General features: G+C 37.1%; 3 protein-coding genes across 3 annotated transcripts in view; 1 reads left to right on the forward strand and 2 right to left on the reverse strand.

Annotated features, from left to right (window-relative positions):
* The window catches only part of LOC140751207 (uncharacterized), a 66,466-nt gene extending 64,899 nt beyond the window's left edge, over positions 1-1,567 (reverse strand). Inside the window, exons 1-2 of the mRNA XM_073085068.1 lie at positions 1,535-1,567; positions 476-735 (exon numbers count right to left, since the gene is read on the reverse strand). Coding sequence (XP_072941169.1) covers positions 476-735; positions 1,535-1,567 — 293 coding nt within the window. The remainder of the gene's footprint in view (positions 1-475; positions 736-1,534) is intronic.
* A 2,612-nt stretch (positions 1,568-4,179) lies between these two features.
* The window catches only part of kst (spectrin beta chain, non-erythrocytic 5 kst), a 117,232-nt gene continuing 104,639 nt past the window's right edge, over positions 4,180-16,772 (reverse strand). Inside the window, 2 exon segments of the mRNA XM_073085222.1 lie at positions 4,180-5,201; positions 12,754-12,844. Coding sequence (XP_072941323.1) covers positions 5,087-5,201; positions 12,754-12,844 — 206 coding nt within the window. The 3' untranslated portion in view covers positions 4,180-5,086.
* LOC140751382 (uncharacterized) lies at positions 5,885-7,295 on the forward strand. Its single transcript, XM_073085288.1, has one exon. The coding sequence runs from the start codon at positions 6,375-6,377 to the stop codon at positions 7,260-7,262; it is 888 nt and encodes a 295-aa protein (XP_072941389.1). The 5' UTR covers positions 5,885-6,374; the 3' UTR covers positions 7,263-7,295.

Below are 16,772 nucleotides of genomic sequence, written 5' to 3' on the forward strand. Positions count from 1 at the left end.
TGTCAATACCACAAAATATGAAGGTAGGTCAATTCAATACATTATGTATCAAAATTTCAACAACATGAAGATAACAACCAACGCCTGGTACTGGAAGCCACAAATAGCTATTATACATAACAGCAGTAAAGATACAACATACATAGCATTAAAATTAAAAACTTTACGTGAGGAGAGATAGCGCACGTCCGCGCTATCAGGCAACAATAGCCACTATCGACACGCTAGTTTGCCGCTCGGATAGCTCGCATTCACGTGTGCGATAAGGATCAGTTTCGCGTGCGGCGGCGACGCCTCACGTGTGCACGCTGCCCGCTCCGAATGACAGCTTAAATCAGTGATTATTCCGCTGTAATTACCATGTTTCACACGTAAGGCGCTCCACATCGAATACATTAGCTACGTCACCTGCGTGGGGATTCTCGTGTCCCGAATGACAACATTACGTGACCAGAGTGACACGGCGAGCACGTACCTATAGTTCTGTTCGTAGTCCCAGTAGTCCTTGTAGCGCGGGTGCCAGCGCGGGCCCCCGTGCGAGTAGGGCCTCCTCGAGCCCCCCTGGCTCATATTTACTGCGCCATTCCACCGCGTATTGATCGGCGCTGCCACGGCGGGCCGTCTCGCCCGCTTGTTCGCTCCCGCTGCGCACCACGGTTTCACTAAAACACTGCACTTCGACACTCTCGATGCGGCCCGAGTACCAAAAACCAGATCGAGGCCCCCGCGGGAGCCCTACGATGTTTTGGAGACGACTGCAACGGCGCGAAGCTCGCGCGAACTGAGCGCACGCAAGCGCGACAACGTCACGGACGGAGGAAGCGCGCTCTGGCGGCACAGTTCCGTATTCCGTTCGAAAACGACCGCGAACCACGACGCGATTCTCAATGACGTTTATTTCGCAATTACCTCATTGTAATCATCGTTAACCGCCGTGAAACTCGATGGTAATTGCTAATAAAAATATTTTATGTCCTGTAATCCGACTGAAACAACTTTAAGGTCTACTTTTACAAATTATTGATTTTATATTAAGAACACACGGAATCGAACTAATTTCTCACAAGCAATGCCCTCAATACTCGAGAGAATTGAGCATAAAGACGGGGCGTGTTATCGCGCACTCGAAATGGTTCGTCACTGTTCACATAATTAATGTGAATCAGACGATAATCTCTATACGGTAGTCACGCACCAGTGCGCGTTTCTATTTCACTTTTATTTCGACAAACAACACACACACTATATTCCAACACTATAGTACACGTGAAATATCGCGAAAACTTGTGAAAATAGGTAAAAATCAGCGGATAAAGAAAGATAACGCTGCACCCAGTCCGGACTACACAATACGTAAGCTTTGTAAAAAAAAACTTTACACAACTTGCTTTTCGACAGCTCAGCGCTACAGCGCTTTAGTTCACTGCGCGAACGTAAATGTACAAATTTACTCGTCCAACATTGGAATCGCTTAAGCGCTGTACTAACAAAACGCCCCGCCCATTGTTATTATAATGCAGCCAACATGACGCACGTAGTGCGGTGTGAAGTTGGCTCTCGTAAACATGCCTTGTTATTGCCATCTCGTTTTATCGAATGATTAAGAACGAGACGGCAATATGCGACGTTTGTTTTCTTTATACACAAGTCGCAGTCCCAGTTATGAAATCAGTAATTATGCAGAATATCCAGTGAAAAAAAAACTTTATTTTCGTCGTTCAAAAATCAGCGAAAATCTCATAATGAAAAAAATGTTGATATATAATACATACATTAAATACTAACTTCTTAGTTTAATTGTTAATGTCACCATTAAATAAGCGTTTGAATCCGCTGGATTCAAACCGCTCAGAACCGGCAGAGCAGATTGGAGAACTTTTTAAGGCAGTCAGATGGATACACTCGAAAAACATTATCATCCACGGTTAGGCAAAAATACCAATGGAAAATGGAAATGTTACTTCTCAATAAATAAATTGCAACTTTTTGTAAATTCAAATAATTTACAAAATATATTTCAATATATGAAAAAAATTGTGAAAGATATGTCCCACAAACTTATCCTCGCATCGGGTGACCAGAGGGCTGGCAGCTATTTCGCACAAAAAATTAGCCTCGCTATACAGCGAGGTAACGCTGCCAGTGTTCTGGGCACTATGCCACAAGAAAGGGTTTTGGACGACCTTTTTATAATATAAGTTAAATTTTGCTATTATTTATATTTTAATTTAAAATTGTAGGTTATGTTTAGGTAATTTAATTATTTGTATATAGTTTAATTTATATTAGTATTTAATTTCATATTTCACGACATCTTTAGTCAGACATCTACTCCTTTAGTTTGCGACATGCCGAGTCTAAGTTGTTAGAATTGATAAAAAATAAAACACTATGCATATTTTATACACATCAGAAGCTATAAAGTAATAGTTTCATAAACCCAGCCACTTCATAAACAGTCCGTATTTGCACATTGCCTGTGACGTTTCATTTTCGCTGCGCGGCTATTTTCATAACGCCGTGAGTGCCGTGACACAACATGCTTTCACTTAATTCACTCAACTATTTTGCAACTCTTCATGAATACTCATTTTGCAATCTCCTGCTGGAAATTGTTAATAAAGACATTTTGTAAAACTGTTATTACATAGATAAAATCATAATTATCTTCGAAAAGCTAATATACCTACTGTGAATGAGTTTTATAACTTTTAATAAATCTTGAATTACTTTTTCAAACACATACTGTACGAACCTAATAATTTTAAATTATTATTCTCGGCTTCTGTACGAGTCTTCATTCGCGCGCACCCTGCGAATAGTTTGTAAAGCTTTATGACGACCAGGCGTTCGGGGACCCTTCTACTTAGTGATATTGTGGATTACGTAGCTTGATACTCCGGGGTAATAAATCCATCTAATAAGCTTATGTATCGATCCTTGTTGCTAGCATTAATTACCAAACACAAGTAGTTTTATGGGGCTATTAGATGGCTTGAAACTGCTAAGAATCGAATTTCAATTTATTACTTTCCATTAATTAATACCTTGCAAGTCTTACAACAGCCTGCTAAATATAGTGTATATTTTCTCATTTGAATTTGCCACAAAATGTCATGAACATAATATGTAACTAACTCCATCTATTGATCTTTGGATTTCCACACTTTGAAGTTAACCATACGTAATTATAGGTACCAGGTTCCAACGCCATCTATTGTCACATTTAATGTATTATTATCAGACAAGTTGCATTCGGTTTTGCTATTCATACATTTGGAGTTCAAACGGGGTACAAATTATTTTTATAAATAAACACACCAATATCATAAAGTGATGTTTTATTGAAAAAGAAAATGGCGACGAATAACTAGCAACATTATGCAAGAATTAACACATTTCGAATAATCAAAAGATTAAATATGAAATATTCCTTAAAACTAGACAATGTATAAATATATTTCGTTATTGTCGTAAGATTATTGCTTGATTTTTATTTATTTTACAAAATTGGTCCCGAAATCATTAAAGTTGTGACCTTTTCGAACGGAATGTTTTCGTGGTTACAATGTTATAGATTTAACAGATTTTCCAACTTGAAGTCGGTTTCCTATAGAAAAATATGGGGCAGTAAAAAATATGAAATGATAAGCACTCTATTATAAACACAGGCACATTGCATTGCTTGTAAAACTATGCAGTTTTGCCTGAATGCTCAGGCATTTACCACGACGCTACATGAAGAAACAGAAAATACAATAACTGCTTATTCTTTTAACTTTTATGTCTTACAGCAATATTAAAGATTAACATTTCCTTTCTTTCGTTGAACGCGTAAAACAAGCACTGTTTTTGCTTATTATGTTTTATTTCAATGGATGAATTTGAAATATGGTAAAAGTTCTGAGGGACCTAAAAATCGTAATGATTTTTATCTGCGTCATGTGTAAATGCCCTTATAACTATTTCAAGATTGGCGTTAGGTTTTATTTTAATCTGTGGTACATTAGGATTGTATTGTAAAATAACATACAATATTACATGCTTATAAATTACTCGTATATTGGATGATTACGAAGTTATTTAAATATTTTATTTTCTTATAATATACAGTTGATAAAGTAAAACAATTGTAGAATCTGACATATGAATTACATAACGTTTTAATATAGAAAAATGAAAAAAAAATAACATTGGAACCAGTCCAATTTATATCATAAAATATGTACGTTACTTATTAAATTGTTTAGAATAAATGCCTTTTATTTCGTGATTTATCGCATGTAATGTAATTACAAGTATCATAAAATGTCACATACGCAAGACTCCAAAATTGTTTTACGAAATCATAATATAATGACAAAACAGAATAAGTATAAACATTAAACGAGGCACGTTAACAATTCTGAATTAAAATTCAGTTCAGATATCTACACAAAAAGACGATTAATATGATAGTAATAACAAAAATAGCAAAATTTTGATTTTGAACTGGCAACACTAAAATGCTGGTGGAATGTTCGTATCTCTTATATTTCGTAAGACTTTTAAAAAAATAGCACTTGAAACATTCAAAATATTCTCCGGAATGTAATTATATTGTTGGGCTACCATTGTCTTTTATTTTTGTAAACACTAATTAATCTGCCATTTAATTTTAAATATGGCAACCCGGAATGTTACTAAATGCAAAATTTCAACCACCATATCAATATTATTCCTCATTCCAATTTTTTACTTATTAATCTCATACAAGGCACGATTTTCTTAAGTTATTTTTATAATTATATAAAACTATTAATTTTAACAATGTGTGTATTTGAAGAGAAATCGAAGAATGCAGTCAGTGTACAAAAACTTTTAAAATTACAATCTAAAAATATTTTTTATCTGTTTGTTTTGTCACTTAGTGTATTATTCTTTCCACGTGGCGTCAAACGCAATTTACATATTTTTTATCATTGGTCACCATACTACAATATAATCATCTCTGTCTTTCGTCTTACATGGAGTATATCTATCTCTTTCTATATCGTCCTATGATTATGGTCTTGTGTGTCCACTGACTGCATCCTCACGTCTCAGTCTACATATGACTCTGCGGTCTTTTCTTCCTGCTGAAGAGTCCCCCGAAGACGCCCTTCTTGTCCTTCTTGTCTTTCGTCACGCCGCTCACCGACAGCTCCGACTCCCCCGATGATCTGTGGGACAAACTATATTATTCAATTATGTAGTAGCCTTAGAATGTGGTCCTTGTGGTCCGACTCCGACGGCACCATCGCCACATACATTTCTACCTAATAACAGCAGTGTTAAGCGCTGCTGTGTTCTGGTTTGAACGGTGTGGTAAGAGAGATATACTTTTCAGGCGTTCCAGCTTAGTCCTCAGGGATAGCGGCGCATCTGTGGCCGACCTTAAGTAGGAATATCTAATCCTATCTAGGGTTGATTACAGATGTCCATGGGCGGCAGTAGCCACTTACCATCAGGTGGACTGCATGCTTGTCTGTTACACCTTATTATAAAAAAAAAGTCGACGAATAATTTAGGGATTAAATCCATTCCATACATTCGATGGATTTCAAGTTCGTTAGTTTTACTATTTCTTTGAAAATAATAGTAATTACAGATGGATGTCCAAAAATATATTTGTTTTAATTAAAACTCCTGTGTCTCATGTTCACATTTCCTATGTAATTGACGACCCGCGTGGCGAAGCTATCATCATATCGGCCAGACCGAAGTCTAAATACATAATGCCTATACATAAGACCTCTTTTATAAGAGAAATAAACTAATGTCATAAAAAAAAATAGAGTTTATATTATTCTTATGGGTATAGGCCTCCCCCCGGATTTCCCTCTTCCCCCCGGACCACCGTCAGGTGTAAACGTCTAATAGCTCTGTACTCGTTTATTATTTAAAATTTAAATCAATTTGTAGTGGCAATATATTCAGAACAAATATTCGGAGTGCATAAAATAGAGAAGCTTCCATCAACCGCCTAACAACAAGCTGTGAGCCTGGTACGCATCGAACGTGAGTTACCTACACCATTGCACCGGCTATCGACAAACTGTGACCCTGGTACATCGGACGTGAGTTATTCTATTACCTTTACTCACGGCACCAATCAGCGGTGCTCATTTAATACCGCCATCTTAGCACCCCACCCGTTGCAACGCGATTGAAGGACCGCAGGTAACAGGACACGCCTACTTCGGCCACCATTACGCACAGTGACCTATTGCGTGTGCGCATCTCCAACCTGTTGCACTAGCGCAGATCCAGCCATATTGTTTACTGCATTTGCGGTAGTAATAGTCCTTGTGCACTTAATTAACTTTAAATTACTCATTTTTTATATATCGATAATGGACTCCTGTATGAACAAATCGCTTTCTGAATCAAATCTGACGGTAGAAACTCAGAAAGATACTGTCTCACCTTCTACATTTGTTTCAACTAGAAACAAACGAAAGAGAGGAAATGAAGACTTTAGCACTGAATTTGCTGCGTTTAAGGAGGAGATGAAACACTTAATAATATCATTAACGGCTAAAAATGGGGAGGAACTAACAAAAATTGGTCCGACACTAGCAGATATACAACAATCAAATCGGAACATAGAAAACTCTATTGCATTTCTCACTTCACAAAATGAAGAATACAAGAAAAAAATTGAAAAGCTGGAAAATCAAGCACAGGAAGATCGTAAATATATCACAATTTTAGAAGATAAAATAGAAGACTTGCATAAAGGGATGAAAAAAACGAGTTTCGAAGTCAAAAATGTGCCAAAAAAGGAAAACGAAACAAAAGAGGACCTGATAGGAATGATAACATGTTTGTCAAAGAACATCAGTTGTGATTTAAATAGATCGGATATAAAAGATATATATAGGGTCCGTAAAAGGAAAGAGGGGCCACAAAATACACCGATTATTGTGGAAACAACTTCGACCTTAATAAAAAATGACTTTTTTAAAATGAGTAAAGCATTTAATATAAAACATAAATCGAAGATAACCACAAAACATCTAGGATTTCGTACAGCAACTGACACTCCAGTTTTTATATCTGAAAATTTAACTGCAAAATCGTCGCGCCTTTACTTTCTTGGGAGAGAATTGGTCAAGTCAAAGTGCTATAAATTTTGTTGGTCCGCCTACGGCAAAGTGTATATAAGAAAAGATGAAAATTCACCTATAATTTTAATAAAAAACGAGTTGCAAGCTCAAAAATTACTCCAAGGAGACTGACTATGTTTAGAATTTGTGATTTTGGATAACCTCATACTAATAGTTAAGTTTACATTATTTTTGTTTATTTTATCAGTTATTTTTTATTGTAAAACAAATAATTTTATATTTACTTATACTTACTGCTCGAAAAATCATTTACACTCTACACTATACACACAATTAACATGCTGTTCGCTTAACGACATATCTCACACTCTCGCATACAACGAATTAAAATTTATTAAATCATTTTTCGTTCAAAACTACGCCTGTAAATCATGTGCACTAGTATATAAAAATGAATTATATAATTTTCTTTTAACTAACAACATTTATATTGATTCACGCAACACATACGTACTCTTACTCGTGGGTTCTCACTATGGATAGTTCTTTAACTATATTACAAGAAGTAGATAAAACTGAAATATCCTCGTCATTTAACTGCGACATTGAAAACCTAAACAAACACATACGAATAAATAAAAATGATTTAACTATCATTACGCAGAATATCAGAAGTATATATAAAAACTTAGACGACCTGCAAATTACGTTATGTAATTTTAAATATGGTATTGATATATTAATATTAACAGAATGTAGACTTGACTCCAAAAAACTAATACCTACAATAAATAATTACAAATCAATTCATACTACAAGTCACATTAATCAAAACGATGGGGTTACAATATTCTTCAAAAATAATCTTAAGCCTAAAATAAAAGAAGTCGTTTTACAAGACGCCTCATGCCTGCAAATAGAAATATTTAACTACGTTATATAAGGTATTTATAGATCACCTTCAAATATAAATACTCAAAAATTTACTGAGTCTCTCTGTTCACACTTAGATAACCTGAAAAACTTTAAAAACATCATAATAACCGGTGATATAAATATAAATCTTATCTCCAAAATAAACGAAACCAACGTTGAATATTCTAATAGAATACATTACCTTAATATGTTATCTACATTTGGCTTATTACCAGGTCATACATTAACTACGAGGGAAAATAGTTGTTTAGACCATGTCATCTTAAAGTTGCATAGAAAAAGAGTCCACGCTAATATAGCTGTTCTGAATACAACTATAACTGACCACAATATGGTGTTATTATGTTTGGCTAAAATAAAAGAGATAAACGTATGTTCGAAAACAAAAGTCTACACTAATTTTGAAACAGCTCTTAAAAGCTTAGCTAACAAAAATTTAACCAGTTTACTACACTGTGAAGATCCTAATGATCTCGTTGAAAAATTAATTAATAAAATATCCGCAGCCCTACTGGAGAATACTACCACTACAATTCTTCCTAAAAGCCAACGAATTTTAAAGCCTTGGATAACTCCAGGAATTTTGCGATGTATCCGAAACAGAAATAACATACAAAAACAGCTCAAAAAGAACCCATGTGATGACATATTAAAAATTACATATAAAAGGTATAGAAACTATTGCAATAATCTAATTAAAAAATTGAAACGTGTTTATGAAAGAAAATTGTTATTAACCAAAAACCCTAAAATACTTTGGAACAATATTAAACATATTACACAAGAATATGAAGAAATTAACACAATAATAACAAACTTAAAAATAGACTCTGCTGCAGGATGGGATAATATACCCAGTAAATTTCTTAAACTCTCCAAAAACTTAATCGTTCCTATCATCTGCTACATGGCGAACCTTTGTTTCTCTAAGGGTGTTTTCCCCATGTCATTAAAAAAATCAATAATTACCCCTGTACACAAGAGTGGAAATAAAAATGAGGTTACTAATTATAGACCAATATCAATCCTACCTAGTATATCCAAAATTTTAGAAAAATTAATAAATAACAGGTTGATACAGTATCTTAATAAATACAATATTCTATCGGATCGGCAATACGGTTTCAGACGAGGAAAATCTACACAAGACGCCATTTTAGACTTAACTACATATATAACTGACCAACTAGATCGTAAAAACAAATGTCTGACTGTCTTTTTAGACCTCAAAAAGGCATTTGATACTGTGTCTATTTCCAAACTTGCCGGCAAATTAGATAGGATCGGTGTCAGAGGAAGCCAACTTAAATTGATAACGAATTACTTAAGCGATCGTACACAAAGAGTTAAAATTGGGAACTATATCAGTAATGACCTTCAAGTGACATATGGTGCTCCGCAAGGTAGTGTGCTCGGACCAACTTTATTTCTCATCTACATCAATGATTTGTGTAACCTAAAACTAACTAATGGACATATTTATGCATATGCAGATGATACTGCTATTGTGTTTTCAGGGAAAACGTGGGAAGAAGTTTACAGCACCGCAGAAGCGGGATTATCCAAAGTTAATTTTTGGCTTAAGCAAAATTTACTGTCACTTAATCCTACCAAGACTAATTTTATTTGTTTCTCTATCAACAAACGTACTCAACCTACAATACCTACTCTTAAGATTCACACTTGTGAGCTACAGCAAAACAGTTGCACTTGTCCTGTAATCGGAAAAGTAGCTTCTATCAAGTATTTGGGTATAATGATCGATCAAAGGCTTTCCTGGCACACTCATCTGGAAGTAACAACTGGTAGAATTCGTAAAATGATTTGGATGTTCAAAAACCTTAGATACGTAGCATCAAATAAAATTTTAGAGCAAGTCTATACTGCTCTTGTGCAGTCAATATTGATATACTGCATCCCAGTATGGGGTGGAGCCTCTAAAATGAAGTTTCTTGAACTTGAACGAGCCCAACGATCGTTAATAAAAGTCATGTATAGTAAACCCTACAGATTTCCGACACAAGAATTATACCAAATTAGCCAACTACTGAGTGTGAGAAAACTATACATACTACACATAATATTAGAAAAACACAAAAACGCAATATTTGAAACAAATAAGAATATAAGAAGATTAAAAATCCATTCAGCTGGTGTTAAAACTTATTTCGCTAGTCATCAATTTATGAAACAATCTGTACTGGTATATAATAAAGTGAACAAATTTTTAAACATTATTACTATGAGTAAACGGACCATTAAGAAAACTGTGATTGATTGGCTAATTAAACTTGACTATAGTGAAACTGAAGCCCTGTTAAATGTAATCTCATGATTAGTCAAGTACATGCAAACTAAATAACACGCGCACGCATACACACACATGCACACACGCACACATACCCACACACACTCACACAAACACACACACACACATATTCACACACGTACAAACACACACACACACACACACACACTCGCAAATATACGTAATATTAGATATGTTAAATTTATTATAATAACTATACAAGTAATATACTGTTACAAAAGCAAATTGTATTAATATTAGTATGTAAGATACGGAAGAGCGGGGCATCCTGGCACAGGTATTATATTTACTTAAAAGGATGCTCCAACACCAACTCATATGTATGTACACAATTTGTTAACGTAGTTACGTGTAAGCGACAGCCCTACACGTTAAGGCTGCATCGCGCCAGCCCTACACCGTTCTCACGCTGCATCGTGCTTGCGCTGCATCGGGCCTTCGCGGAACGGCCAACGCTGACGAGGCGCGCAGGTGGCCGTCCCACGCGCGGGTGGCCGTCCCACGTACAGGTGGCCGTCCACCATGGAATCAGTTCACCTCCATCGCGGAAAGTGACTCGACCTATCCCATCAATTTATTTTTTAATTTCATTTTTGTTAAAACTTGTGTAAAATTTGTGTTAAATTTAAATAAAAATTTAATTTGTTCGCGAAATAGACTGCAATTATTTCCTCGACGCCCAGCTCCCATAACTGGCGCAGTCGAAAGTTCCCGGTTTGTGCGTGTTTCGGACTATCGCAATTAAACGAGGAACCCATAAGTGGCGCAGAACCCATAACTGGCGCAGTCGAAAGTTCCCGGTTTGTGCGTGTTTCGGACTATCGCAATTAAACGAGGAACCCATAAGTGGCGCAGAACCCATAACTGGCGCAGTCGAAAGTTCCCGGTTTGTGCGTGTTTCGGACTATCGCTATTAAACGAGGAACCCATAAGTGGCGCAGAACCCATAACTGGCGCAATCGAAAGTTCCCGGTTTGTGCGTGTTTCGGACTATCGCTATTAAACGGGAAACCGAACCATTGAACGAGATCCGGACGTCGGGGAACCCTGCTCAGCTCGCTACATCCAAAAATCGATGTGCAAATACGAGATGAAGCTACTTCTGAGGCTCTACTGGAGCTTGACGATCAACACTATATACTATCTTTTCAAACCCCCACGAAAGTACAAACGCTATGTGGACAGGAACGCCATCAAATCATCGAGGGTAGTTTCCTTGCTACTATACCGAGAACCTGCAGCATCAGAACAACAGAATTCACTATCACCAACGTCAACGATAAACTCCGTGGACAGCATTTCGAAATACTTACATTCACAAATTCTGAATTATTAGCCTTGTCATCTTCAAGGAATCGAAAAGCTCATTTCAACATAACTGCAATAGATCTTAATAAACTACATGTCATTGAAGACCAAATATCAATGGAAACTTCACCAAAAGTAACCGACGCCACTTCGATGAGTACTTACCATACTACTCTTCCTCTGTACCTGTTAATCCTACTGGGTACAATTGCTCTCGCTATTGCGTACATAAGGCGATACCGGCGAAATAGAAAATCAGAAGACATATCAAAATCGAATGTTGAAATATCTCTTCAACCGTGTGCAACCTCAAGTGAGCATCACTCGTCGACAGCTACACGAGAGGACAAGAAGGCCGCAATATTTGCACTAAACGTAGGCAAATAGTTGCTCAGCTGGGGCGGGAGAAGTTACGTGTAAGCGACAGCCCTACACGTTAAGGCTGCATCGCGCCAGCCCTACACCGTTCTCACGCTGCATCGTGCTTGCGCTGCATCGGGCCTTCGCGGAACGGCCAACGCTGACGAGGCGCGCAGGTGGCCGTCCCACGCGCGGGTGGCCGTCCCACGTACAGGTGGCCGTCCACCATGGAATCAGTTCACCTCCATCGCGGAAAGTGACTCGACCTATCCCATCAATTTATTTTTTTAATTTCATTTTTGTTAAAACTTGTGTAAAATTTGTGTTAAATTTAAATAAAAATTTAATTTGTTCGCGAAATAGACTGCAATTATTTCCTCGACGCCCAGCTCCCATAACTACGTAATAAAGTATTTTGATTTGATTTGATTTTGATAGGCCTTTGTTTGTTTCTTTGTTGATTTGTTGACTTGTATCATTGGCTACAGACTTACGCCGAGAACCCCCGACAACCCCGAGAACACTCGAGAAGCGTGAATGTGATCGCTTACTTGCCTTCTCGTTCTCGCGCTAGCCTGTTCTCCGATCGGTGTCGGTATTTCGCGAGAAAAGAGAACGGTATAGGTAGAGAGTGTAGATGCCTTCTCGGTTCTCGCGCAATTTCTTGGCGAGGCTTATCGCGTGAGTCTGTATCCGGCTTAAGACTACCTAGATGAATGGCAAACTGACCTGGAAGCGGGCCGCTGGTCGAGCGCGGGCGAGCCGCCGCTGCCGGCCACCGACGCGGGCCGCGTGCTGCCGCCGCTGTTGCCTCCGTACGCTACAAATATACACACATTTCACCAACAATACAACATTATTTTACCTATCTAAAGTCCGCGCCGAACTGCTAGTCCGCTCCGAATATAGAAACGAGTCGCGTCGCAATAGCAAATTGTAGATATTAGCGGGACGAAGACGGCGCGGGTCCGCTGCCCGCATGTACATAGCTACGTTGCTCCGGCATATATGCTTGTAGTGGTGCGCAACAACTTCAGAGCGGACTAGCAGTTTGGCGCAGACTATATTTGTACGATGAGGTTTTTTTTTGCTTGGCAACTTTGTATTCACCCACCCGATTCTGAAACTTGTTTATAGTCCGACATTTTTTTCTGTGTGTGCGGCATGGGCGCCGGAAACAGCTTATTTGTAGAACAGCTTATGTGTCGAAACTTTTTAAGAATAGTATCAATATTTAAATTGATCTTCTATATTACGCTTCTATATATTCATATTTCTTTAACGTAAAAACTGAACACTCTGAAGCTAACAACAAATGAAAATAGACCATAGCCGTTTTCAAAAATCACCACATGCTCAGATAATTTCTTCAGACTATACAATGCACGCGCCTTATTTTTTATTTACTTCGAGCGCCTTATTTTTTATGTACTTCGATTCCTTTCTTTAGGCGTAACCTTACTGTGTCTAATATATGCGCCGTACACAAATTGAATTTTAATTTTATCTCGAATAATTTCAACTTTTAATTTAATTTTTAATTTAATTCAAAGAATAAGTTTGGCCATACAACGCGGCAACGCAGCCAGCATTCTTGGGACTCTACCGGGAGGCAGTGATTTGGACTCATTGTTTTATATTTAATTATTTACGTTCTAATATTTCTTTTTTTGTTTAAATTATATTTTTTGTGTATATTGTATATATATATTTTAAATTTAAACTTAATGACTACTTATACTTACAATTACTACACACTTATTACTACAAATAAATCAAATACTCTACAATAAACAAAAACCAAAAACCCAAAACAAAACCAAAGCTTTTGCAAGCACAAATCATACAAATCCTGAATACAGATAATAAAAGCTCCCAATGGCAGCACAGTAAAGAAATACACTTATAAATAAAAATTATATATTATAATAAATGTGCCAAATCTTTTCTAAAATGTCTAAATGCTAAGGTAAAATACGGCAACAAATTATTTAATAATTATTTATACCTTGTTACCTACAAGGTATAAATATTTTTTTTTAAATCACGAATAACATTTTGAATTTTGATTCTATGTTGTGTCTTAAGTCGTATTCCGCCTTTTGCAAAAAAAAATCATAATAATTGTTTTGATAAAAATGTAATCCAAAATGGGTCAATTTTTGTTGGTTTCTCGCTTGCTCTCTATAATATATGAGCGAGATAAATATATTAAGGCCGCCATTTTGATTCACATTACTTATGGATACAAGCTATACATGTAAAACCTTCGCCCAATATAGCACACATACATCGAAAAAACAAAACTACATACAAAGCGAAGCTTACGAAATACAGACATTATTACTACAAACAGCTCTATATTACACAGAAATAAAAGGAAAACGTGAAAATACAATATCCAACTATCGAAATCATTAAAAAATATTTTTTTATATTATCCTTCAGGTCTCCTAAGCAAGATTTTTGTTAAAATAATTATGATATTTTTTAGGAAACTTCGCAATCGTGACGGAAGATCGTACAGCACCATATTTTGTCGAGTAGCAAAAATACTTACGTTTTACCTGAAAATAAAACGTTTATTAAACATACTTACCTTATTCGACCTAATAATTATGAGAGTGGCTTCCGTTTCCGTTAGTTGCCAGTCACTTACATCCGGTCCGCCGCGCCCTCTATACCTAGTTTCCTGCAACAATCGCTTGTACATTTCCGGTCAATAGCAAGTTTGCGACACCAGCGCCACCAATGGCAGGTTATACCTTAGATAACGTTTTAACTTCATTGAGTCTCTAATAACACCAGGCAGCTTTAAAAGCTTAGGTCGAATAAGGTAAGTATGTTTAATAAACGTTTTATTTTCAGGTAAAACGTAAGTATTAAACAGTACTGTACCGTTATTCGACCTAATAATTATGAGAGACGTGTCTATTATCGCCTGGTGGTGCTGGAACAAGCCAATGTGATTTAAGAGTGGTGAATTTTTGCTACAGAAAAACAAGGTCTGAAAATAATATGTTTACTATTAGTACAAAATTAGTAACAAAAAAGTTTCTGAACGCAATCATTATACCATGACAAAGTATAAATATGTTCTTATAACAATTATCCTTAAACAAAATATGTTAATTACACATATTATTATTGTTAGATAAGTATGCTGATCAAAATTGTTTTGCTTAAAAGAACTTAAGCAGTCAGGGCTAACAATCAAATTAAGTTGTTTAAGTAAATGTGATTTATAAATCATAAGGTACAAAATTTGATGACAATGTTACAGATGGACCAGTATGGTCACCAGCGATATCGCGACAGTAATATTTTTTGAATGTGTTAGCTGATTTCCAGTTACTTCTTGACATGATTTCATCTAAAGGAAATTGTTCAATCCAGTTCTTGGATGCTACCGCTGACCTAACACTACCTGCTGTAGCTTCTATGCCGGCTTCTCGTAGGAGCTTCTTGATCCAACCTGCTATGATGGTACGACTAGCAGCTCTAGGTTCACCGGTTAAGGCCAAGAAAAGGCTGTGAGATTTAGCTAAATCCCTTTTAGTCTGCAGGCTGATTAAGCGTTTAACCCAATAAACTGGGCATAATGATTTGTTGTTGGCGTTAGCCCTTAATTTCCAAGCTGATTGTTGATAAGTGCTAGTATCTGTTTTTGATCCGAAAATAGGCCTGAAAATAATATAATCATTTTCCACAATATAACGTTCTGGGGAAATGCTTAACAATGTTAAATCGTGTACACGTCGTCCCGAGCACAAAAGTAAAATAGTAGCAGTTATCTTAGACGAGTCGTATAAATTAGCTTTATCAGGATCCTTGTTACTAAGATAGTGAACTAAGATATCTGTATCCCAGATAAGAGATTTCGTTATTTTGGGTTTGGCTAACGCAATGGCCTTAAGAACTTGTTTTACCAAACAGTGGGAGCTCAATTCATCGTTATTATTAGGTTTAGCAAAGTTAGCGACGACAGACTTGTGAACCAGTATAGTGCTATACGATAAGCCCCTCTTCTGATGCAGATCAGCAAGGTACCTAGCTAGATCGGAACCCTCTGGGTCGTAAAAATTAGCAGAGTTGTCCTTTGCCCACGCAACCCAACTTTTCCAAGCTGGTCGATACGTGTTTAACGTGGATTTACGCCACCCTGAGGAAAGTAATGATTTTTGCTGGGGTGACCAATTTTTTAAAAATTGGTCCCACCCCCACATTTCCAGACTTCCAGCGTCATCTCCATCACCTGGGGAGGTGACATTCCCGTTGTCGCGTCGACTAGTACCTGGGACAGATTCCGTATACTGAACGGGGGCGCTAGGGCTCTGTTCTTTAAGTCTGGTCTCCAGAACACATTCTTCCATCTGGGTGCCACTATGAGAAATGTCCCTGAGGCGTTGTTCATGTGGGTTAGAACTCTCGGTACAAGATGCGGCGGCGGAAAAACCCATGCTAAGGGGAAATGCCATTCTGCACTCAGAGCATCGTATAGGGTCGCAGACTTGTCCGTTCGATCGAGAGTGCAATATTCTGGCACAACATGTGCTATGCTCGATGCAAAGAGATTTATGGTTGGCGTGCCCCATTTCTTGAACACCTTCTTTGTTAATTGAGGTAGCAAGTGCCACTCCGGAGGGTCTTTCTTGCGTGACAAATGATCGGCATGACAATTGTAGCGTCCCGGGATATGGTAAACCGACATCTGAATTCCGTACCGATCCACTGTGGCCAATACTCTC

Source organism: Epargyreus clarus, unplaced genomic scaffold (assembly GCF_041222505.1).
Source record: "Epargyreus clarus isolate Ecla_fem2 unplaced genomic scaffold, WU_Ecla_fem_2.2 ptg000022l, whole genome shotgun sequence".
NCBI lineage: Eukaryota > Metazoa > Arthropoda > Insecta > Lepidoptera > Hesperiidae > Epargyreus > Epargyreus clarus.

What these genes read in the sequence shown, in the direction of transcription:
- LOC140751382 (XM_073085288.1), top strand. Translation starts at nt 6,375, where the DNA reads ATGGACTCCTGTATGAACAAATCGCTTTCTGAATCAAATCTGACGGTA.